The sequence below is a fragment of the Hemicordylus capensis genome, chromosome 3, assembly GCF_027244095.1.
Source record: "Hemicordylus capensis ecotype Gifberg chromosome 3, rHemCap1.1.pri, whole genome shotgun sequence".
NCBI lineage: Eukaryota > Metazoa > Chordata > Lepidosauria > Squamata > Cordylidae > Hemicordylus > Hemicordylus capensis.
This window is the reverse complement of record NC_069659.1, coordinates 286,791,314-286,816,376: the sequence shown is the minus strand read 5'-3', so window position 1 is coordinate 286,816,376 and position 25,063 is coordinate 286,791,314. Positions and strand designations below refer to the sequence as shown.

The 25,063-nt window shown below is 44.8% G+C and overlaps 1 protein-coding gene across 1 annotated transcript in view; it reads right to left on the bottom strand.

The window, feature by feature from the left end:
- PPRC1 (PPARG related coactivator 1) overlaps positions 1 to 22,696 on the bottom strand; it is a 30,824-nt gene extending 8,128 nt beyond the window's left edge. Inside the window, exons 1-6 of the mRNA XM_053312165.1 lie at positions 22,539 to 22,696; positions 14,353 to 14,493; positions 13,404 to 13,556; positions 11,930 to 12,031; positions 2,704 to 5,605; positions 558 to 611 (exon numbers count right to left, since the gene is read on the bottom strand). Of these exons, the coding sequence (XP_053168140.1) occupies positions 558 to 611; positions 2,704 to 5,605; positions 11,930 to 12,031; positions 13,404 to 13,556; positions 14,353 to 14,493; positions 22,539 to 22,646 (3,460 nt within the window). The 5' untranslated portion in view covers positions 22,647 to 22,696. The remainder of the gene's footprint in view (positions 1 to 557; positions 612 to 2,703; positions 5,606 to 11,929; positions 12,032 to 13,403; positions 13,557 to 14,352; positions 14,494 to 22,538) is intronic.
- Between the last annotated feature and the right edge of the window lie 2,367 nt (positions 22,697 to 25,063).

Below are 25,063 nucleotides of genomic sequence, written 5' to 3'. Positions count from 1 at the left end.
TTCAGTTTGTGAAAGTGCCATATACTGCTAGATTAATCTGCAGGTTAAGCAGAGATACACACCAATAAGCATCATTGATGTATCATTTGCAAAGCACAGATCTTGCATTTCTTTCCTGATGAGTACATTCAGCCAAGCCAGTTTGTTCATCATGAACTACAGTGCATCATATCAGGTTGTTCTCTTAAGAACTAATCTGCCTATTTTCCTTTCACTGAAGTGGCAAGGTAGGTGAAGTTGATGGTGGGGCGGGGGGGGCGGGCGGGGAATAGACACATGGAATGCTGGGTAATCTCATAAGTCTACTGGAAAGCAGGCTAAAAATGATCGTCCTATCCCATCCACTTCTGCAACCAAAGCTGGCATATTGGGGAGGAGACTACAGCATGGAATGCGAGGCAGGCCAATGCTTCTGTATGCAATATAAGGCAGTCAAGGGCACTTTGGGTCTGAGAGCTACTCTTCTACCCCTCTGGGGAACTACAGGCCGATGGAGAAAATATCAAGGCTGTGCATATGTCCATGAGTTCAACCACATTTCCAGTTCATATCCTCACCTTCTGACTTTTCAAATTGCTCTAGCAGGCTGGACAGGTCAGAGGCCTCAATTCCTAAGGGGAAGAAAAGGGATAACAATCCATTCTTTTAATCTTCTTCTTGGGGTTTTAATGATGCAATGTTTCTACAACATGCTACACTGGGTCAGACTGGAGTCAGAGGCCAGAGTCACAATTACCCTTTAGTCCTCTTCTCTCCAGTCTAATTCTAGCGGTATTTGGGGTGGGTTGGGGCAGAGATAAGCCACTTCTTGGGACGTGGCTACAAGAACACACATGCATGAACAGAACACATTGTATGTTTACACAAGAATCTGTTTTGAAGAGAAAGAGAGGCTTTTCTCTCCAGAACAGTGGCACAGGGTGTGTTAGCACAATGCCTCCATGCTCCAAAGGAAACAGACCCCTCTCTAGCCTGATTCCTGGGCTAACAGCTGGCTATCACACACAGTGCCCAAAGGGCACCTCACAGTTCCAGTATGCCGGTTACAGAATGGGAATAGGAAGAAATAAATAAAATGCCAGCATTATGAAACCAGGTTAACCCCGACCTGTCAGTGCTAGTCTTTTCAGTCATGGTGTGACAGAGCGCCCCCACCCCCCGGGAACAGAAATTATGTGTCCAGTTCACACTTTTCAACTGAATATCCCTTTTAAGTTTATTGACTATGGATTTCAACATTTTACCTGCCATTTTGGGACACTGTATTCATGTATAGTGTCTCTGACAGCACATCTTTAAAGAGGAGAGCTGGTCTTGTGGTAGCAAGCATGACTTGACCCCTTAGCTAAGCAGGGTCCGCCCTGGTTGCATATGAATAGGAGACTACAAGTGTGAGCACTGTAAGATATTTCCCTCAGGGGATGGAGCTGCTCTGGGAAGAGCAGAAGCTTCCAAGTTCCCTCCCTGGTTTCTCCAAGATAGGGCTGAGAGAGATTCCTGCCTGCAACCTTGGAGAAGCCGCTGCCAGTCTGTGCAGACAATACTGAGCTAGATAGACCAATGGTCTGACTCCGTATATAGCAGCTTCTTATGTTCCTGAAGCCCTTCCCCTACCTGCCTACAGAAACAGCGTTTGTTAGAGTTGGTTCGATTGTTAGCAGATCAACACTGTACTAGTGGACAGATTCCCTCCTGTGAGCAGAATTCAGCATTCTGCATCATGGAAAGAATCTCCCTCTTAATACAGCATTTGTCTTGGCAGACAACTCTGTGACCATGGACAGTGTGGGGATGGCGGGAGGCAGGACTGCAGAGCACTCTCTCAGGCGCTTGGTATGCAAATACAACGTCACCAGTTTTATAATACCTGAAAGCTAAGGTGGGATGTTAATTGCTAAAAACAAGTAAACTCCCAGGGACTGCTATTTTGAACTAGGTTTGCAGGTCATTACAGATGTGACAATCTGAAAGGACATTTACCTCTTTGGGCCACTGTATCAGGGAACAGCAAATGCAATGCACTTTACTGGGTCTTTGCTTTCCCAGAGCCAGGTTAGATTGGGATTTGGTTGCTTAGGTACATTACTGACATCTTCTTGATGGATTTTGCTGTACCTTTACTGGTTCTTGTCAGTGGTTTAAGGAGGATTCTGGGTTTGTGATATTTTACTGCATCATTTTTTGTACAGGAGAACCCCATTAACTGCAGACCTGGCATCTGTGGTTTTGCATATCCAGTCAAGTAATTGCCACCTGACTTCAAAATGTGTTAAAAAAAATCAGGTTGCATATCGGCAGGTTGGGCGGGAGTGGTGGTGGAAATGACTGCTGAGATTATTTCTACCTGCCCTTTTAATTAAGTGAGCCATTTGCTGGCATCCACAGTTTCTCTTGGAAAAGACTGAAAAATGAAGTGTTTGGGGGCTCTGCTGGACAGCTGGGGGCTCTGAGCACAGTATGGCACTCCCCACACCCAGTTTCCCCCACTTTTTGCAGCAAGAGAGCCTAATCCCCCAATTCCCATAGCCCCAATGTCCTGTTATCTGTGCGCACACACACCCACGCGTGCTCCCACACCCATGGAGCCTCTGCGGATAACAGGGTTCTCCTTTATCTGCCTTGGGGACCTTAGGGTTATAAGACATAAGAACAATGGGTGCCAGCCCTGCAAATAGCCATCCATCCCAAGAGGCAGTCACTTACCAATCTCATTGATAAAGACTTCAACGATCTCTTTGTTGCGGCTGCGCTGTGCAATGCTAATGAGAGGCTGATGTTTCCATGTCTGGGCCAGTTTCTTGGCAACTTGGCCAGCTGCAGGCACCTTCTTGGGGACCGCTGATGTCAGGGAACTAGGAACCACTGAGAGACCTTTCCCAACATCTTCCTCTGTTGCAATCTGCCTTGTCAGCTTTTCTGGCACTGAGGCAGCAAGGGGAGAATTTTCTTCTTGTGGTGGAGAAGCAGAGTGAGTCTCTCTGGGGGCAGAAATGGTGCAGGCCTTCTCCACAGGGTGATTGCGTGCAAGGGCGTCCCCTGCAGGTTGGGGAGCAAGCAAAACGGAAGGCTCTTCTGAGGATTTCAGTGTGTCACTGGCTTGCTGAGCAGGAGGAACAGAATGGAGCTCCCCTAAAGATGGTGGGATGGAGCTCTTCCTAATAGGCTGAGTCATTGCTATGCTCTCCTGCAGCTCAATGGTTGATTGAAGGAAAAGCAACTTTTCCGAGGCCTGAGAACTGCCAGAAGTAACCTCTGCTTTGGACTCTGCCACAGAGGGTTGTGCTTGCCTCCTTGGGTCTGATACTCTTCTAGGGTAAGTTATGACTGCAGAGGGAGCTTTCACTCTGTATGCATGGATGGCCAGGCCTGGTTTTTCAGTGGCTGCCAAACTCTGCACTCTGAAGACAGGGGGCTCTGGTGTCCGAAGTGTACTCTGCTGGCCAAATGTCCCTTCAGAGAGAGAAGGGGCTGGGAAGGGACCAACTGGGGGGCTCTGCACAAGAGTGCCTTGATCCCTGTATGGGATGGGCAACATGGGAGGTGGAATTGGGATACCAGGCCAGTAGGAAGGCTGTGGCACCGAGGCCCACTCTACAGAGGTGTAAGGAAGGCCTGGACCAAAAGGGGGCAGCGGAACAGGTGGGGGAGGCCAGGTTGGTGGGGGCACAGGAGGGACCTGACTCAAGATAGTAGGGCAAACTTCAGTGGCAGGAGGCTGAGGTGGCAGGCTTTGGCAGCCAGTTGGCAGAGGAGCAAAGGGAGACCAGGAAGGCACTGGTAGTGAGCTCAAAATGTAGGAACTGGGAGGGGCAGGTAGGAAAGGAGTTGATGGTAGGTAAGGTGGGGGCAATGTTGGGGGCACCTGAGCCCTAACAGGCAGAAAGGCACCTACTGTACTGGGCAGTGGGGGCACAATAGGAACTGGTGTAGTAGAAGGAGGAGCACTGCTCACACCACCGTGTTGGTAAGGAAGAGGAGCTGCTGGTGCAGGGGCTGGCATGGAAGGAAGCATGGCGCTTGCTTTGCCCACTGGGGCAGGACTACTGGAAGAGTCAGCAGGCTTTTCAGGCTCCTTTGCTAGACCAGGAACAGACACCTTGGTGGCCGAGGGAGGCACCACCAGGCAAGGAAGGTCAGCTAACTCTGTAGGGAGCTCAGGAAGGCTGGGCCACTTGCTGGAACTCCGTTTCTCTGGGCTGCTCTTTGTACTTCTGTCACTGGGCTGGCGCTGCTGTCGACGCTGCCGGTATTCACTTAGGCTGAGAGGCCGGGGCTTGGCCTCCTTCTGGGGGCAGCCAACATCCGTGCTGCTGGTGCCGAGAGGACTCCCAGGAAGCTGTCCTGCCGTGTCTGCAGTGCTGCTGGAGAGCAACTGGGAGGTTTCCGAACCAGCCGTCTCATTAGCTGGCAAAGTGGAGTGGCTCCTGTTGTTGGGCTCCTGCACATCCTCCTGCTCTGTAGACACTGGGTCCACGCAGCCCTGGTGTTGAGTAAATGAATATTCCTCTGCACTCTCCAAGCTTGGCACAAGTGAGCTCTTGAGCCCCATCTCTGGCACACTCTTCAACAATTCCTTCTCAGTGCACATATTCTCTTTTGAAGGAGATGCTTGGTCTGGAAGGGGTTCATGCTGACCTTGCCCTTCAGCTTTTTCCAGCTGCTTATCTAGAAAGTCAATGTCTGACCCAGAAGGCAGGACAGCATTGCTTGCGTTAGTCCTGCCTTGTTCTTGTTTAGAGGCAGCAGAGGGCAGCCTACAGGTTGTGGACACCTTCTGCCACTTTGCCTCCTCACTGGGTTGTTTCCTGTTCTTCCTAGTGTGCCCACCTCGCCGGCCCTTCTCCTGGGCACTGACCTTCATATTTGTTGTCACTACTGGGCCAGGCCGAGACTTGCTCTCTTGATTGTCTGCTGACCTCTGAAGTCCCTTCTCTGCCCCTGGAGGAGCATCTTCTACCCCCTGGGGAGCAGCCCTGCCTGCCTGCTGACCCTGGCTGCCCAAGGCAAGCTCTATGTCCAGGTGTGCTGTCTTGGAGTCTGCAGGCAGCCCTTCTTCCAGGCCAGGAGCCAGCAATATTGCCCCTTTGTCGATGTGACCAACTGTGCAATCAGTTTTGCACGGAGGTTCTGCCTCCACATTCTGCAGGACCACTGGGATCTTCATGCTCTCTCCACTCTCAGGCACAACATCCAGGACAACTTGGCCAGAAAGGAACTCTGCAACAAGGGGCTGGCTCTGAGGACTCACACACAGAGTGACAGCGGGCTGGCAGTAGGAGTGCATGGACCTCACCAGCTCACTGAGGGAGATACTCTCTGGGGTAATGATACAGGGACCATCACTTGCAGCAAGGTCCATGTCTACTTCCTTTGCTGCAGATGCTTCAGTGATCTCTTCATCTGCCACAATTCTCTGCCCAGAATCTGTTACCGTCTCCTCCTCCTCCTCCTCTTCCCCATCACTGCGCTGCAGCACAGGTGGCTCTCGCTCCTTGTGCCTGAACAGTCTCCACTCGCCCCATGGTGCTTTACTACTGGGTTTCTTGGAAGCAGTTGACTCCTTGGGACAACTTGAAGACAGTGTCAAGGCGGGGCTGGCTTCAACCTGGAGAGAAAGAGTCAGAGATCAGTATATACTAAACCCTGATCCAAGTGACTGAAGTACTATGGTGGCAGGAGAAGCACCCGAGACCATGCCAGCCAGGCCACATAGACACTGCAGTATTACCACCTTTACAGAGGATACTTTTTGTATGGACACAACAAGACCTACTTGGCTGCTACATTCTGCACTAATTATTTCCAGATAATGTACAAAGGCAGCCCAATGTACAGTGCATTGCAACAGTCAAACCTGGATTTTACCAACGTATGAACCACTGTTTTAAGGTCATTTTCTACCAGAAAAGGATGCAGTTGCTATATCAGCCAAAAGTATTCCTGGCCACCGCCTTAGCCAGAGGTATTAGAGAAGGGTTTGGATCTAGGAGAACTCCCAAAATGCACACTTGGGAGTGCAACCCTGTCCAGAATAAGCAGGTCTATTCCAGCTTCTGGATTGTGGCTTCCGACAATGAGCAGCTCCTTCAGCTTCATTTTGTTATTCCCCCATCCAGCCCATTACTACCTGCAAAGACACATTTAGGGAAGTTATGCCATTTCCTGATGAAGCTTTTCCTGACTAGGCCACTATTCTGTTGGAGAAACAGATCTGAGTGGCATCAGCAAACTGATAACACCCTGCACCAAATCCTCATCTATGGTTTCATGTAGCACTGGAGAGAATGGAACCCTGTGAGACTCCATATAAAAGCTCTCGCTTGGAAGAGCAACAGTCTCTAAGCAACACCATCTGGAATATGCCCGAAAGATACAAGCAGGACCACTGTAGAACAGTGCCTCCTACTCCCAACCCCCTCAGTCAATCTAGAAGGATACTTTGATCAATGGTATTGAAAGCCGCTGAGAGATCCAGAAGGACCAGCAGAGTCACACTCCCTCTGTCAATACTTAAATGGAGATCATTCATCAAACCAATTAATTCTGCCCAGTTTGAAATGGGTCTAGATAAGCTGTTTCATCCAATACTGCCTGGAGCTGAGAGACCACCACCCTCTCAATCATCTTGCCCAATCTTCTTGGAGATGGGCCTATAATTGCTTAACTTGAGGGACCAAATACAGGTTTCCTTAAAAGAGGTCTAATAATTGCCTCCTTAAGACAGGAAGGCATTTTGCCCTCCCTTGGAGAAGCACTTATGATATCTACCAGAACCCTCTACAACAACCTCTCAGCTAGATAATAAAAGCCAAGTTGGGCAAGGATCAAGAGAACAGGTGGTAGGGCATAAAGTTGCTTGTCCAGGTTCTCAAGAATTCTGCTGGCAATTCTGTCAATGCCCTGTAGAGGTTTGGAATAACTCACTCACTAGGGTAGTAGACACTATCACTCCTAAGAGTTGCTCAGACGTGCTTTGGAATTGGCCCCGTAGTATATGGAAGAATTATGGGAGCTGAAGTGGCAAGGTAGGTGACTAGAGCACAAGTGAAAAAAGGCTCTAATCTATCAGATTATGACATAGAGCACACTGGAAAACCTAAGCTCTGGCAATGTGTGCTGCAAAGTGGCTCTAGGGTTGCGAGAGGGCTAACCTGGCCCCTTCCTTCCCCAAACTTTAACCTGAAAACATCAGTTTACTGCTGTGATGCTTTTAATGGAGTTTTTTTTGCAGACAGTTTCCCATATTCGAGCTGACATACATATCACAACTGAGTCAGTCTATAGTGCTAGTGTCCAGTAATTCCTCTTGTATGGTCAAATTAGATCAATTTCAGGGAGCTGAAAAGAGCCACTTTGCTGCACACATTGCCAGAGGTTAGGTCTTCCAGTGTGCTCTATGTCATAATCTGACAGATTAGAGCTTTTTTTCACTTGTGCTCTAGTCACCTACCTTGCCACTTCAGCTCCCATAATTCTTCCATATACTACGGGGCCAATTCCGAAGCACGTCTGAGCAATGCTTAGGAGTGATAGTGTCTCCTGTCCTAGTGAGTTAGTTATTTCAAACCTCCACCATGACATTGACACAATTGCCAGAAGAACCAACCTTAAAACTTTCCAAACAGGGTTGATTTAAATCACAATTTAAACCACTAGTTAGGAAGATTCTATTTAATCATCATTTGCTAGTAAAAATACATTCTTGCTATCAAATACAGCCTCAGTACATTTTCAGAGATGTAGGTTTTATTTTAGTAGGTACACACTGTTATAAACCAATTACTTATTCTGCCTTTTAAATATTTTCATCAAAACACAGATTTTGTCATTTTAGCAGTAGTAAAGCAGATACTTGTGGTTCATTAGGAGATGAACCAACTCTAGATCAATTAATGACATTTGTCATGATATGCCAGAAAAACGACCAAACAGGTTTGCAAATTGTAGTAATAAGTGTTTATTCTGGTTTGTTTTCTTCCAACAAAAACCAAAACAAGACAAGCACATGAGTTTCTGAATCGTTAACTATTTCAATTATAAAAGTAAAGTTTAAAAATAATAAAAATTAGGTGATTTCAGCCAAGTCAACACAGGAGACTTAAATTATTGGGTGTGGTATGGTTAATCCAGTCTTCTTTGCCTTTGTCTTCCTTGTTCAATGTCTGGAAGAGGAAGACAAGCTTCCCTGCTTTTTCAATTCCCAACTTATTTCTCAATTCAGAACAAGTTAGTCCAATTCTCTTTACAGTCGCAGAAGAGGATACTGGCATTAAGAGCTGGATTAGCATTTAAGTGGTCTCTGAATCCAAATGTTTAAGTGACTTCCACCAGCTCACTGGGGCAGCTTCCTTTAACCCTTAATCAGCAAACATGTATTTCTTGAACTGGCCACACTTAGCCCTGTTATTACAGTTGGTATTATGGAACTATAATTGCTGGATGGCCATATCCTAGCCAATTTCTCTTCTTCAGCAGTTAAAGGCTGACCCTGGTACTACTACAACAAATGGTATCAAGTATTGAGAATACTGGCAAGAGACTGAGTTGGAGATGGTGCTTGTTCCATCCATTTTTTAAAAATGCCTGTAATTTAACTCAGTCACTGCCCCTTTCTCTTTTCAATGTCTCACTCAGTTCCTTCCAAACTTCAACATCATAAATAAAAACAGCTATTTATCTGCACTTTGTTCAAGGCTATGAAAATAGGCTTCAGGATTGTCACCATATGTTCAACGTTTCTCTTTAGTACAATGTGAAGAACTCTTGACTGTGACAGTTCCCTCTGTTTTTTCATTATTTTGTTCATGAACTGCCATCAAAGTAGGCCAGTTCCTGATGTAGTCCTCAAAGCAGTCCACTGATTAGTTTGATTGGATATCTTGTGGGAGAGTTAATTTGGTTCCACCTGCTTTCTCCAGAGCAACTGATGGAAAGGGTTTATTGTGCAAGTATTTATCAAGTTCAACAACATTAGCCTCTATTTCTAGAGCACTGGAGTCTTTTCTAGGAGGTGCATCAAATGAGCACTACAGCTATATGTTCTTAGTTTGGGGCCTTCACTTTCTTCAAAGTTTCTTCTCATCCTGGACACACTGTCACAGATAATGAGTATAGCTTTTAGTGCTACTTCTTCATTCAGTAGTGTGTGCATTTCTTGATGTATTATTTCACTAAGGAAGGCACTCCCTCCTACTGTTACACAAGCACATATGATTGGATCATTGTGGATACTGCTCCATCCATCAAGACTCAGGTTAATAATTTCCCCCTCTAGATTTCTTTTTTATTTGCTTTATTCAACAATTTGCCTGCAATATCTGCTCTGTTGGGTGGATTGTATGACGTCAATGAAGAGTGTGTTCTCAACCAAATGGAAAGGAGAGCTTGTTGGATAAACCAACAGAGCAATTTTTATTGTCAATAACCTCTTGCTGTATCTATTCGTTTTTACCACCAACTTATCTATGCCTGTTTCTGGATAATGGCTCTCCCCACCCCATACTTTTCGCAGCTGCAGGTAGGTCTTTCCAACATAGATGTGGCTGGAACACTGCTATCAGATAACTCTGAAATGGTATAGCATGACGACGACGACACTGAAGGTGGTACAGGTGGACAGCCATCAGAATCTTGTACGTTGATTGATCCTCCTAAATAAAAAAGTCAATGCAGTTAGTACCATACTGCTCATTAAGTATTATTCATTGCATGCTTGCAGGGAATATCTGCTGGTTTTATTTTAACTGCATTAAAATGAAAGTACCCTAACTACCAGGGGTCAAATTATGCCAGAGTTTGGTAGCCATGTTTTACTAGCCAGCAATAAATTCCAGTCCCATCACAAGTTCTGGAAAATCCATTTCCTCTAGAGATTTTTGGCTAGAGTCTCCATTGTTCACATGTCCCCCCTAGAAAGACATTGGCCAAGACATCTGTGTCCAAGAGGTTTTCCTATCTATGCTCCTGGCAGAGAATCTGAATAATCCGATTCTAAATCTGAAGTCTAGTGTTGGGGGGAAAAACTAGCTCCAGAATACAGATTGAGTGTAAAACCAAAGTTGGAAAACAAGAGGAAAAAATCTGTTACATGAGGGCTGAGCCGAATGAAACACATTTTGCCACAAGTATAGTGCCTTTTTGTTGGCGTGTACTGATGTTTGAAACAGTACTGTATAGTACTGACAGTATAGTACTGAAGGTAACTATGTTTTTGTTCAAACATACATAAGAATTCAAACGGTTGACAAGCCCACCCAAAAGCTATGGCCAGGGCAGTTCTTGAGGGGGCGGGGGGGACGGGACAACAGTATGACAAAACAAATATTTACTAACCTGAAGATCTTAGATGTTCAGTCACATTTCCTTCATTATCTTCAAAGCAGGAGCACTCAAAATGCTGCTTCATCCAGACAACCAGGTCTTGCATTTCTTTGTTGCACTGTTTGCATTTTGCACGCATGCCTGTCTTACTCATAGGTTCAGGAACTTCAACAAAATATTTCCAAATTGAATCTCTTTTACAGCCTGCTGACATAGTAGGGTTTCCCTTCTACAATGCAGGATGCATTCAGAATAAATTTCCTCAAGACTGCATGAATACATAAAGTTCACTTTCTATTCCTCTCCCCTATCACTTGTATTCAAAGCCAGGCATCCCTTCCTTGCTCAGATCCACACCATTCCCGCAAATCCTCTATTCATGGACCTTCTTTGTCTTTGTATCTTTAGAGAAGGGGGTGTGGCAGAAGCAAGGGTTTGACTGTATGTGTGTGCTGCATGCACACCACCTGCAGAATAAGACTGATCCGGTCTCTTATCTCCATATACTGTGTTAACATATTCATAGAACTTAATTAGAAGTTATGATTAATATTCATGTTGACCGCTGACCTAGACTCCCCGCCCCCACCATGAATTGTTCCAATTTTAAAATGCAATTTACATAAAAAGATCATTTTCTATCAACCCTGCTTCCAAGACTTCTTGGAATTCCATTGGATCCAACAGCTTTCTTTGGTAGACCATCCCAATAAGTCATTCACTCCTGCAGAGGTGGGTTGTGGCTGCAAATCAAATCTGAACCAGGTAGTGGTCCACTCATGACAATGGGAAAATTACACAAGTCGCCTACTCATAGAACACACCTACCTGACCAGAGCAAAAGACTAAATCACTAAAATACACATGTTAAAATAACCCTTAGAAATTAGGGTGTTAATGAAAAAACAGGTTCAGTACCTTATATTTGCAAGCCCCAAGACGTCTGGAATAACTGAATTATATTTTGAGCTTCCTGCATTATTCCAACATTTGAGAATAATTGTGTCAGAAGCTAAATGGAAATAAGTCAAGCTAATTGGAAGCTACAAGGACACATCTCATACTCGCTCAATTGGATATGTTTCCAGTAAATGAAGAGCAGTGCAACCAAGAGTCAGAACCTTTTTGGCCCATGTAGGGAATGTGTGGTTGCAGTTAGGAAGAAGGTTTTTCATGTTTCTGACCTCTTTGCTATAGTATTTTACCAAAGGATGCTTAAACCACAGATACAGAATCCCCCGCCCACAAATTTACAAGACTGTCCGTTGGCAGAATCCTACTGGTCCTAGGATAGCCAAGTCCTCAACAAAAGGATGCTGCTGTGCCTTTACTGGCTATATGGCAGGGAACCAGCAATATATATGGCAGTGAACCAGCAATTTAGGAACAGTACAATTTATGGAGAGAATGCACTTATTTAACCCTGTCATGTCACAACCCAATTCTCATCTGTGTAGCCATCAATCTAGCAGAATACTTGCAAGACATGTAAGTAATCTTGATATCTGATTATGGAAGTGTAACCTGAGGAGCAGGGTAGATACTTGCAAGGAAATGTAAGCCAGAAAGATTCAACAGGGCACCCCTTGTAAATCCTGCTGCTCCTCACCTTGTCAGCCATAATGGTGCAAATTCTAGGCTCTTTGAAATCCTCTCCATTATGGAAGTCTTGCTTTGGAGGTGTCATGGACAAGCTGAGGAACCTCTGAAACTGAAAGAATGAGTATAGTTTGAAATCAGGGAGCGAGTTCAACTAGTTTCATCTGGAGACTATCAGTGTCTCTTTGTCAGGAGAAACTAAGCTTTTCAAAATATCAGCCAACTTGTGCTTGCCTGAAATACACAGAAACCCCCTAGGAGTATCTGGTGCCTTACGTGGCATCTTCAGCAAACTGCAAGAGAGCTTTCTTGCACACCATTTAGCCACACCTCTCTTCCAGCACCACAGTTCTTGGTAAATGGGTGAGCATGCCCACCAGAGGGCACTCTGACCATGGAGCATTCATACTGGGCTTGGACTGTCACCTGGATGCCAACTATGAAGAGGGATGATTGCCAGGATTTTCTGAAATGTTCACACATACAAACATCCCCTGGAAATAAGCAGTTTTGTCCTAGCCAGAAGAAAATTGTGCCACTATTAAGATGTAACTAAAGGTATGTGGAGGTCAAAAGAAATTTCATCACCACTCATAGGTGAGCAGAGAGTTCTTGAGAACTCCCCCTTCTGACAACAACAGCTGTGAAGAGCTTTACCCTGGAATTGTGACCTCTGTGACAAAGAAAAACTGCTTGCCAAGAATAGGGAGGCTGTTGCTCATGCACCATGAGAGTGACAGCAACATATAGCTGGGAAAGCATAGAATGAACTCTAAAATGATAAGTAGTTTATATGCTAGTGTATCCAGCTTCAGGCTGGAGGAAGATGCTGAGGTCATCTCCTTTGTGCGGGGGAGGGGGGGAGGAGAACCCAAGACACTTAGGAACCCAGCACAGATCAAGTGGAACAATCCTAGAAAATAGGAAGCTGCCTTATACAGACAACTGCTCCATCTAGCTCAGTATTCTCTATGCCAACTGGCAGTGGCTCTCCAAGGTTTCAGGCAAGAGTCTCTCCTAGCCCTACCTGGACATGTTGCCAGGGATTGAACCTACAATTTCTGAATGGAAAACTGATGCTCTACCACTGAGCTACAGTCCCATCCTCAAAGGCATACATGCATCTCCCATCCAGGTACTGAACACACCAAGACCTGCTTAACTTCAGCAACGTGGCCATATTGTGTGCCCTTAAACCACACTCTGGGTTTCACTGCAATCAGTTTCAAGTATTGCAGGAAAATTGTGAAGGTTATGCTAACATCTGTCATACACTTTTATGTCATGTTACAATGTGGTTATAACACTAAGCTTCTTTCTTACTAACATTCTGACATTTTCTGGCTAGCCTCAGAGGGCTGAAACTTAAGATGGGCTTGGCTGTTAAAGTGACCCAGCATTTAACTAGTCACTCAAGACAAGTCAAAGTTTTTGATAAAGTGATAAAGTTTTTGCCCCATAAGCCCCTAGAAGTCACACTGTACCGAAGAGTTATCACGCTCTCTGGGTGATGTCAATAATTCAGAATCAGGAATGGTATCAAAAGGAGACAGGGACTCATCATCTGTGCTGTCCAGAATATCTGTTATTGCAGTCAACAGGGAAAGTTCATTATCCACATCCATGCGACATTTTGTCTGTTTTATTAGAAAAAGAAACACAAATTAGGAATAAAAAAGCCACTCCCATTTATACACAAAATTCAAAGACGGCTGAGTTTATTTTAAAAAACCTAGCGGCAAGTTACAGGGAAGAAGCTAGTAGCTAGGCTGGTGACTGAACTAATTTCCAACACAAATTTAACTCCCTTAAGCTCACAAGATAAGCCAAGTAAACAAGCTTCTAAAGTCAAGAAATAGAAAAACCAAGTGAGATTGCAGTTAAATACTATCAAACCAGAAATGCAAGATAATGAAACAGATACTAGAACACCTTCAAGTTCAAGGAGCTCCTGAACAGCTGAGACTATTGGACATAAGAGCCTGAATTGTTTTGTTTATTCAGCACTTACAATTCTTCTAACATGTTCTGTCTACAACAGTAGTATTTGGAGTTGAATGTGACAATGGGAATATTTTAGATTGTCCTAGCCTACAATTGTATGCTGATTTGCAAAGAACCCATCAAGTGTTATGCAGGCAAGCACCAACTCAATGTCTTATTTCAATTACTTCAGGAACAGCTATTTTTATAAAATGAAATAAGTTAGTGTACTAATGACCTCAAATTCAAATGTATTGGCAGAAAGACACCACTAGTCTCTACTCCATCTTGGGAACAATACATGTTTTTAAAAACCTTCAAACCTTCGTAGTTGCAGAGACAATCTGAGAGGGCAAAACAAGTCAGGACATCACCAATATCTCTTCAGGATGGAAGTTAAAGGACAGCACATTCTAAGTAGGTCTTCCCACACCTCAGAGCATTCCATACCTCTGTTAAACTGCTGTAATCTTCAATGATGGAGATGACAGAAGAATCCAAATAATCCTGCATCGTTCCCAGGAGCTCTTCTGCTTCAAGGATGGTTTCTGCCTCCAGTGATGCCAAGCGCATATCCTCCGTCAGTAAGTACTTGGGAGGGAGGGAGGAACGGAGGAAGAGAAAAGAAAGAAGGCAGTTAGCAGCTGAAATTGCAGTAAGAGTAAGTATAAATATAATCTCACCCTCTAGGGCATCAGGCTAGATCATCTGAAAAAGCTGCCTCCAAACCAATGTTATTGCCCTCTTTATTCCAGACAGGTCACCAAAGACACCAAATCTGGCCTCTAGACAGGACGCCTAGTCTATCCAAGCTCTTTCTTCTCCCCAACCCCAAGGGCGCCTAAGTAGCCCAGGCTGAATAGCCAAGGCTACTGTTTGCTGACAGTCAGTGCAGAGCAGCAGAGAGTAAACAGGAAAGTTCTGTAGCTGCCAGATGTGTGTGTTTGTGTGCATGTCTCAGCTGCCAGTATCCAGGGTTCTCACAGAGCAATTACTTGCAAGAAAACCCTTCATGCTAGCAAGGCCAGGATTTGGGAGTCAAGTATCTTAATGATAAAAGCAGTGAGCCATTTCCAAGGTGCACAGGGCCCACAACTCTTCAGTACTAAAGAATCTCTGAAAAGCAAAGCAGGATACCTTTGTTTTAGAGCAGGGCCCTGAAGGGAAATGTCTGATCTTTTCATCAAAGGAAAGCTAGAATCTTGAACCCAAAGTTATCAAACCTGACACAATGGTTTTATCAGACAAAGGGTGTGCTCCACAGAGCAATGGATTACAACTGTGATGCCAAAGCTGTAGCGGGTGTCATCACATGCTAGTTCTCATTCATGCATTTCCATGCTCTGCTATTTATTAGCCCACAGCACAGAATCTTGCTCAGGCAGTAACATGAAAGGCTTTCAAACTTGACCACCACAACAGAAAATCAAGCCATGAATGAAGCTCAATATGCAGTTGCTGATGCTGGGAGTCGTCTTATATGTATTTTATTTGTATTTTTAAAAACACAAACACAGTGTGCTTTAGATTTTCTCATCAAGTTAAATCGCTTTCATTGTACTCTGTTACACTGCAAACAAAGAAGTTTATAGTATTCTCCCTTTAATATTTCTGTACTAGTTCAAAACATTTGAAATTTACTGAACCACTTTTTAAAGTTACTGTCTAAACTGGAACAGAGTATACTGATGAACCAGAACTAATACAGAATCAGTGGCTCAACTCCCTGCTTTAGACAAAGCAAGCTATTTAGATAGAAAGGCTAAGCTAAGAGATAGTAGTGAATGAACATATTGGTACACTCCCTTTCCTTCCATTTCAATGGAAATTCCTTTCCATTTCAATACAGTACAGCAGCTTCTATGGGAGCAACACTAAAAAGCAACAATTAGGCAGCACGCTCTAATCAGTACTGACTGACTCATCAGCAAAGAAATGTGCATCATCACTAGGAGCCACTGATAGAATCTGGCAGCCATTCTTTGGCTGCTGAACCAACACATTTAATGGGATTTAGCAAATCCTGTCTTCACTGCTCCATCTGCATCTATGGATAAAAGGAATTCTGGGTTTCAGGATCATCTGCCTGACCCCATGACCTCTGATATTGGAAAGGCATAACTGCAAGAGGACGAAGGAAGTGGCCGCTGATGAGCAGCCACACTACCACCAGTGTGCCTTTACACATGGAAAATACCCCCCCACACACACACACACACTGCTTAGACTACTGCAAGACAATCCCAGAGCACTCTCACACAAACACACATTATGGACAGCTGTACCACACACACTATATTACATACTGCTTATAGTGCATGGAGCCATCCCATCTCCACTGCAAAATATGTGCTACATTGTGCTTTAGCATGGCTCAGGCTGAAGTGTTAAGAATTATTTTAACAAAGAAGCTTCCTTATCCCTAAACATCAAACTATAGTGTAGAACCCATATTTTCTCATGGAGTTAACAAGATCTCAAGCCTGCAATCCACTTCAAAAATCAAGGCTGGCAAAGTTATCTAATACACTACAACTGGAAGCCTTGCAGCTATTTGTTTAGAGTAACAATTGTGGTTAGAGTGTTGGACTAGGACTGGGGGAAACCAGAGTTCAAATCCCTGTTCAGCTATGAAACTCACTGGGTAACTGAGCCAGTCACTTATCTCTCAGCCTAACTTACCTCACTGAGTTGTTGAGAGGATGAACATATCCATGAACACTGCTCTGGGCTCTTCGGAGGAAGAGCAGGATATAACATGTAGTAAATAAGTGGCTTTTCAAACCCACCATTCAATCTGCACCATTATACATGTGCTATTGATTTGTGGGCTGGCAAATGTTGTGCAATTATCTGCCACACCAGTCACTGCAATGTGTTGGAGTGGACAAGGAATAAGAGTACATGTGCTTGGCTTAAGACTAGCTTCTCAGGGCAGAGACCTCTCTTTTTGCTTCTGTAACGCTATCAAGTGTCGTGTACATTCAAATGCAGGTTAAAAAAGATAGACATCTTGAGCTGCAATATCAAGTGATGTATGTAAAATAAGCTTTTTTAAAAAAAACACAAAGAATTACTAGCGTAAACACGAGAAGCCATCAATTAGCCATCAATTATCAGGAAAAACTGGTGCAAGACGAACATGGCAATTCTATGAATGTATTCCATGTAAGGTCAGTAGTTATTCCCCAACTCAGATTTGGGGAATCGAACAGTTTACTCACAAATACATGTGTACCGCCTACTATGTTATATGTATATGTTTCAGCCTAGCCAGATGGCTCCAAGAACATAGATTCTCCATTCTTAAGCCTCTGTATAATCAATAGTACAATATTATATACAACATACTTCAATCTTCCAGCTGTCTGAACTACAAGTCCTATCACCCGCAGCTACAGTGGTCAATAGTCAGAGATGATGGAAGTTGCAGTTCAATGTCTGCCAAAAGTTGTGCAGTCCTACTTTAAAGTATGTTGTGTGTTAAAATGAGGAGAGAAGAGCAAAGTTGTGACACAAAAGGAATTATTTCCACTTGTTAGTCTAATATGTAAGTTTATTGTCCCATGATGGTGCAAAAGCACACCAACTCTGCCCTTCCAAAATGTCACAAGAATGCCATTTCATTTGAGAATGTCTTATAAGTTCCTCTGTGCTCTGCAATGCATCACCATTACCACCACAACTGTTCTGGTAGCCTAACATTAGGCACAAGTGATTTTGGGCCCGTTAAATAACGGGCGCTAGTAAGCGCTCCGGGGCCCCCGCCGCCATTCCCCCTCCCGCCACCGCCACCAGGATATGAAGGAAACAAGTCACCCAACACAACTGCACCTTACTAATAAGAAATTGTTGCAATGTGCCCCCCTCCCAAGTAAAACGTTGCAGCAAAAAGTTTCATTTTGCCAGTTCACAGAACCTGTGTGAGGAGAGGTGATGTGCAGACTCCTCTCAGCTTTCCAGATAGCTATAAGTTAGCCAGGCTTGCACACAGAGTTAGCCCGCTATCAATATTCCACATCTCTCAAAGTCTCACTTTGCTTGTCAAAAATCCTGGATATCAGCATGTCACATGCCATATGAGTCTTCTCTTCAATACATAGGAAAACTACTTTCTCATTCAGAATCCTGTATGCAGAGAACACTATAAGGGTCCCATCTGGGGTAAACTAGTGAAAGTGTTATTCTGCCATAGTCGAATACTAGACTAGGTGTTCTTCTGGCCTATTACAACATTATGTCCCCGAGGCTCCCAATTCCTATTAATGCCAATGCCACAACTCTATAGGGGCAGGCCATGGAGACTTTTCACTAGGGCCATTCCTACCCTTCAGTGGAGCAGGGGCAGAGTCATGGGTGCATCCATCACGAGCAATCAGTGCCAGGGACAGGAAGAATGTGCCAAGTTGGGAAAGACGCAGCCATAGAACAAGTTCTAACCCAGAGCATGTTTTACAGCTTCCTGCCCTAGACACATCCAGCTGAAATTATTAGGCATTGTGCAGTAGAATGATACTCTAATTACAAGGATCTAGCAGTACTCCATGAATACCTGGGAGCAGTCTTTGGTTTTATCCCTCAGTCACCAAATTTCTCTGAGAGAGGACAGCTCTCCAATGAGTCAGCTGAAATTTCTTTCATGTGCATCATCTAAAGAGGAGCTGCAATACTGTTCTCCAATTACACATAGAGACTGGCACAGCTTAGATCCTCAGTTGCTGAAGAATCCCTATAGATTTAAGCTTAAAGTTGATATCAATAGCCTGAGCCAGGATTATTTCAGATGTGATCAAAGCATCTCCTCTGCATCACTATGTAACCTCAACCAGTTTCTGCTCATCTTCTCATCCAAAAGGGGAAGGCAATCTATACATGTAGAAAGAATACTTTTTATTGGTGAGTGGCTTGGTCTATAGCAGGGCTGCTCAACTTCAGCCCTCCTGCAAATGTTGGCCTACAATTCTCATAATCCCCTGACTACTGGCTGCTGTGGCTGGGGCTTATGGGAGTTGTAGTCCAAAAAAACCTGGGGGCCTAGGTTGAGGAGGCCTGGTGTATATTCTTGGTCTCTTTCTGAAATCCAACAGCAAAGTTGTTTTGCACTTCTGAAAGACAGAAATAGTACCAACATTACAAAATATACAAATCAGCATGGCAACTGAATCAGACAGATCACTTCTCAGGTTTCCAAATGTTATTGTGTTCCTTTTTCTACAGTTGGTTGCTAAAACTAACCTCGTGTTTTCATATTGCAGTAAATGGCACTCAAGGCCATAAAACAGCCTTCCACCCTCTCATCCTTCAAAGAAAATAACTATCCCCAAATCAGGTCTTATGCAGTCCCCAAGGCACTGGGCAATATCTAAACTAGTTAGTCATAGCTAAGCCCTGTGAAATCAAGATGACATGTTAGCCACAGCTAACTTAACTGCTATTTATTTCAAACAGACTTAGTCATGACTAATTTAGTCTGGATGGTGCCCATGGATTATGCATCAATGCCTCACCCCAAGAAATGAAGTAAAATGGATACAGGGCTTTAAAATTATGCAAAATGAAAATGGTTTTAGAAAACCGATACAAGCTGAGAAACATTTTATTCATGTGTGTTTGTCACTACAGCCACAGCTGGACCTAATGTAATGCACTGCACCTTTCCCTCTAAAGCAGAGTTCAACAATCCCCAGCCATCACCTTGTCACGGCACTTGGAAGTTTAAGCATGGTACCTAAGCCAGACAATGGAATGGCATGACGAGGAAGCAGCAACAAGCAGAGTGAGGAAGCAGCAACAAGCAGAGTGAGGAAGCAGCAACAAGCAGAGTGAGGAAGCAGCAACAAGCAGAGTGAGGAAGCAGCAACAAGCAGAGTGAGGAAGCAGCAACAAGCAGAGTGAGGAAGCAGCAACAAGCAGAGTGAGGAAGCAGCAACAAGCAGAGTGAGGAAGCAGCAACAAGCAGAGTGAGGAAGCAGCAACAAGCAGAGTGCTCCATCCTCTTCCTAATCATGCTGTTTCATTGCCTACCTGAGAGGGACAGACGAGACCAGGAAGAGGAACGAACAAGTCACCCCACACCTGGCTTGTTTGGTCCTCTAAAGGTCCGATAGCCTCTCCAGCCCCAGGATTGTAGATACACCCAACACTGCTGCTCCCTCAAACTTCCAAGGTTTATGCTTAGTTAGATATCCAGTCCCTGTTCCAACTACCATTGTTACCTCTAAGGCATGCACATGTGCGCGCACTTAAACTTCTTTTGATGTCTGCTCAGTTAATTTTAGATCCCACTCAGGCTGAATAAGGAATGCACATCTGAATGCACATGTGCACACATTGACTTGATACTGCTGCTTAGAACCAAGTTCATTCTACACACAGATGGAAAAAAGTGAGAGAACACTGCCCAGCACCATCCTGCTCAAAGGCAGATCCTCCCAAATGCCATATGGTTGTAAGTAAACCAAAAGGAGTGGGACTCACTGTGGCCCATGAACTGTGTGGGCAAAGTATGCATCCCAGTTTCTTCAAAGGGCCATCATACTCCAGTCCACAAAGTTCTACCACCATTCAATACCCTTTTTATCACAGTGGAAGTAGTATGTACTGAAGCATAGTTTGTTAAAGGGAGAGTTAAGGCTATAAGTTTGCAGTGAGATGGGAGAAAAAGCAGAAATTAAACATAGTATACAAATTGTGATCAGAAGCCCTTCATTTATTTCTAAAGAAAAGCTCTGCAAATCCTCCTCTACTGTAAAAATGGCCACTCCTGTTCTGAAGCCCAGAGTCTGGTAAGAATTGGTTCTGCTCCTTATGGAGAGTTTCTCTCCTCCCTCCCCCTCCCCCTCCCCCATCACTTCACTGTGTTCCATTTAGCAGGATGTTTGTCTTAGTTATCATCACCCAACCCCCTACCAGACACCAGAAATAGGAGGATGCCAGGAAAAAAGGATTCTTCCTAGGCACAGACTTACAGCAGTGCAAAACTCAACAAAGCAGGCATGCAGAGTAGTGACAAATGGCAAACCAAGGCAAGGACACACTCTTTGACCAACCAAATTTTAGTTATGCAAGAAAAGACAAGGTGCATTGCCCCAGCTCCATGCAACTAAGCTAAGACAACTTCACCTACAACTTAAGGCAAGGAAATGAATGAGCTCTCCCCCTCCCCCACTGATCAAGACTACAACATGCTGCTAATTAACATTACTAGTTATGTTAACTGCCTCTCTTTACCACTCCTTGCATTCTCTGGAATTACACTTTTGATGCCATGGTGTGGGTGTGGTAGAAAGAATCCTAAATGGAGAAGAAGTCCTGCTGAGTCCCAGCAGACTCTGACAAAGCAGCCAGCATATTGCCGTTATTTATCATTCCCAACACCAGCATACACACTCAACTCCCATAAATGGCTCTTTCAAACTGCTTGCAGGAAGGGAAAACCTTGCTACTAGTTATTTATAAGGGGGGGAGGAAAAAAGAAACATCCATCACCCAAGGTTTTCAGGGGTGCTTGTAGAGTCAGATTTAGAGAACAGAGGAAGCTCATGGAGCAGACAGACATGCACACAAAGCTCCTTTTCCCAGACAAATAAAAACTGCTGAAAGACAGCATCATCAAATGGGGCTGAACAGGATCAGCAAGTGGGAAGGCACAAGCACACCCAAAAGTGAGGGGTGGGAGGAGCTGAGGCAGGCAAAAACATCAGGTCCCAATTTTACATAAGAAAGCAGCTTCAAATCTGCCCCCACCCAGCTTATCAAGTGTGTCTCCCCGTCCTCAATCTGGAAAACACATCAGATTCCGAGGGGAAGACATAGCAGCAAGCGCCCCCCCACCGCCGCACAAAATGAAAACATTTACTCCTCAGCATCAGGGTTAAGACACAAGCAATGATTCATTTTGACCCATAGCTGTTCAGGCACTTCGGCAAGTATCCCACACTCCAAGCAGATCCATACACTGTGATTAGGCATGGCCACGATTTCACAGGCAGTTCCAGGGAGTCCAGCCAAGTCACACACGCTCCGATTCTCGACCCCAATAAGCCAAAATTTGCCTTAGTGCTTCCTAGCCCCCAAGCCTCTTGCCAAATCCAGCGTCTCCACGACTATTCTACCCTATAAGCCTCTATGTCAATATCGTCAAACCTCGAGGCTCTCAATATTTCGATATCTGTAACTCTGGAAGCCCCCAAATTCCTCCAGCCTGCCTTGCGTGGAGCCCCAAGTCCAGTTCTACACCTTTGTTCCAGGACTTCAACTCCACTGCTAATCCTGCACCCACTGAACGACTTTCACCGGCACTCCATCGCAATCACTACCGAATCCGCCAAAGCAAAAGCCCACCATTCCACTGAATAGCTTAAACCAACCAGGACCCTTCTACACCTATTTTAGCGCTCCCGCCATTCCTGCTGCCCAGCACTGGGTGCACACGTTGAAGTGGCACAACCCGTGTGCCCTGCTCCTTCTAGGGTTCCAGTCTCAGAGCCGCCACAAGCTCGCTTTCCCGGCCGTGCTGGCCAGTGCCACCTCCCTATGCCGGCCACGCCGCCTCCACGTGTCCATCCAGAGCTGGATAACCCGGCTGCCCAAACCTCTCAAGCCTCTCATTCCTGACGGCCCAGCCTAGCCGATACCTGTGCAGAAGAAAGGTCATTGCCCACTGCAGACTCCGTGCCTCCTCGCAGTGAGAGGGTTCCTCCAGCCCCGGCATGTCCCGCGCCGCCGCCCCAGAGCGCCGCCATCTTGGCACCTTCTTGCAAATAGCCTCAGAAAAACCCAGCCGGCACTGTAGAACTATATATCCCAGAAAGCAACGCGATTAAGACTAGAGGAAGTGAGATTTTTCGCGCGCGAAGCATGCTGGGAACTGTAATCTTAGATTAGAAAGCGTTGTTGTGGGCGTTGTAGTTTATTCTGCTGTAGAACGATGCGCAGCGTTAATAAATTCCTTCGGGTATGTGGGGAACATGAAGCGTGTATTAGTACAGCATGGTCTAGTCTTATCACTGTAAAATCTTACTGGAGTATTAACTATTTATTTGATATAATTAATAGATCAACCCAAATTGTCATGACACTTTATACGGTTGCTTGTGGGCTATAAAACGCGGGGCTGTTCTTCAGCCATCATAATAAATCTGCTCTGAATATGACCCCCAAAATGTGCCTTGCAGGATAACTGTTCTTTACAGAGTAAATTCAATGCTACTATGTTTGAGTGCAGGCGAAAAAGGGACGGGTGATGATGAGAGGTGGATGTTTCCGAATATGAGACCAGATCAGTCTTTTAACAACTCTTTATTTTAGCTGTAGTGCTTGATAACAGGGTCAAACAAAAAGAATTAACGACGCATTAGGTCGCCTGATAGTTCATTTGTAGGTTCAGTGAGGCATAGACGGCAGGTTCATTCTGGACTAAGCTTGTTTAGGCTTGGGGCATGAAAGATGCCTTAATTCAAAATAAGAGCGTCAAATTGTTTCTGACCAATGTTTTACTAAATGCTGCAGACACGAAGCAACTGTCTAGTTATGCTTCTTTGGCATAAGCAAAAGCAACCCGTAACAATAAAGTTCAGATCCTGACTGGGACCATAAGACTGTATCAGTATATGATGTTTGGATTGTGAGCGCCTTGGAGACAGGAGTATTAGCATTTAGAAAAAAATGCGGCAAGCCGTTCTGACTCTTGAACCCATAGAATATAGCGGGATATAAAACCTAAAATAAAATGCAATTACATCCTAATAACGTGTCTCTGTATTAGAAAGCGACATGCTACGATACATAGACAGCTGCTGTGTAGAGAAGGAAGACATTTTGCAGCTGGGCACGGCGAATTGCTTCAGCACCATCTTAATAGCGGGCAGCCCCCGCCGCCTAAATCCGAAAGTATTTGGCGTCACTCAGCCCCGCCTGTTGTTGGCCCCATTTTCCCGCGGTTAGAGGCCGGAAGTTTCAGCCCACAGATTTTGCTTCGTGTCTGCTCGACTTCCACGTGGGTTGGTCGGCAGCTGCAGCGGCCGCGGCGCGTAGTGACTCAAGGTTGGCTGTAGTTCTGTCAAGAAGGAAGCAGCCGGAGGCCAGGGTGATAGTCAAGTCTCAAGAGGAACAGGCTTAGCAGCAGACACTCCTCCTAGAACCAGTCCAGTCTAGCTGCAGCCGCTTGGGCGGCGCATAATATATGTTCTAGTGCGAAGCCATATATCCAACCACAGGATTCTGGCTAGGTGCGTTTACGCAGAATAAATCCCATTAATTTCAGTTTGACCTACTATCAAGTAAATAGTTGCAGCCCAAATATAACAAAATGGGCGTCTGTTGCCTGTAGTTCAGTGGCCTTGCTCTATTTTCTGCATGTTACATACCGAAGTTCTAGAATATTAAATGGCGATTCTTCCTAATAAGATGCATTTGACATCCTAGAATCTTGGTATTTCCATGAGAATTGTAGATTATTTAGATTGCCCCCAGAAATTATGCCAAGGCAAGGCATGATGAGCACACACTCCTCTGTGGAACCTGCCATTATACTGTCAGGTTTTGCAATTAAGGTTTTTGCTGCACTGGCCATCTGTGCCCATATAGATAGCTCTGCAATATTGTGCTGTCTACAGTGTGATATTTGCCAGGATCAGACATAAATATTACATAAATCTGCATTTAGTGTATTTCGCCCTGCCATGTGGGTAGGGTGGAAGCAAAGAGTGCCTAGACTACCAATCTATAAAACAAGAGATGGTGTAGATTTAACAGATTCAGGCTAGACATTGGAAGGATGTAAAATCTGTTAGAAAGTGGAACAGTCTGCTAGCACAATGATGGGCTCTCCTTTGCTAAAAATTGTAGCAGATTCCTGTTCTGAGCAAGAGGTTGGACTAGAAGACCTCCAAGATCCCTTCGAAGTCTAAAATTCAGTCATCTTAAGACTGACTACAAGCCTCGCACCCTATTCCGAGATAAGTGGTGTGGATAATTCAGTATGAAGGAAAGTGGATGTCTGCAAGTGTTCCAAACCCTCCTTCAGATAGCTTACAAAAGCGGGGAGATGGGGGGAGGGACAGTTGGAGGAAAGCCTCTGGTTTTGAGATTCTCCACTTTCTTTAGAAATAGGATCCCATAGCACAAAAATGAGCCCCAACTACAATTAAGCACAGGAGCT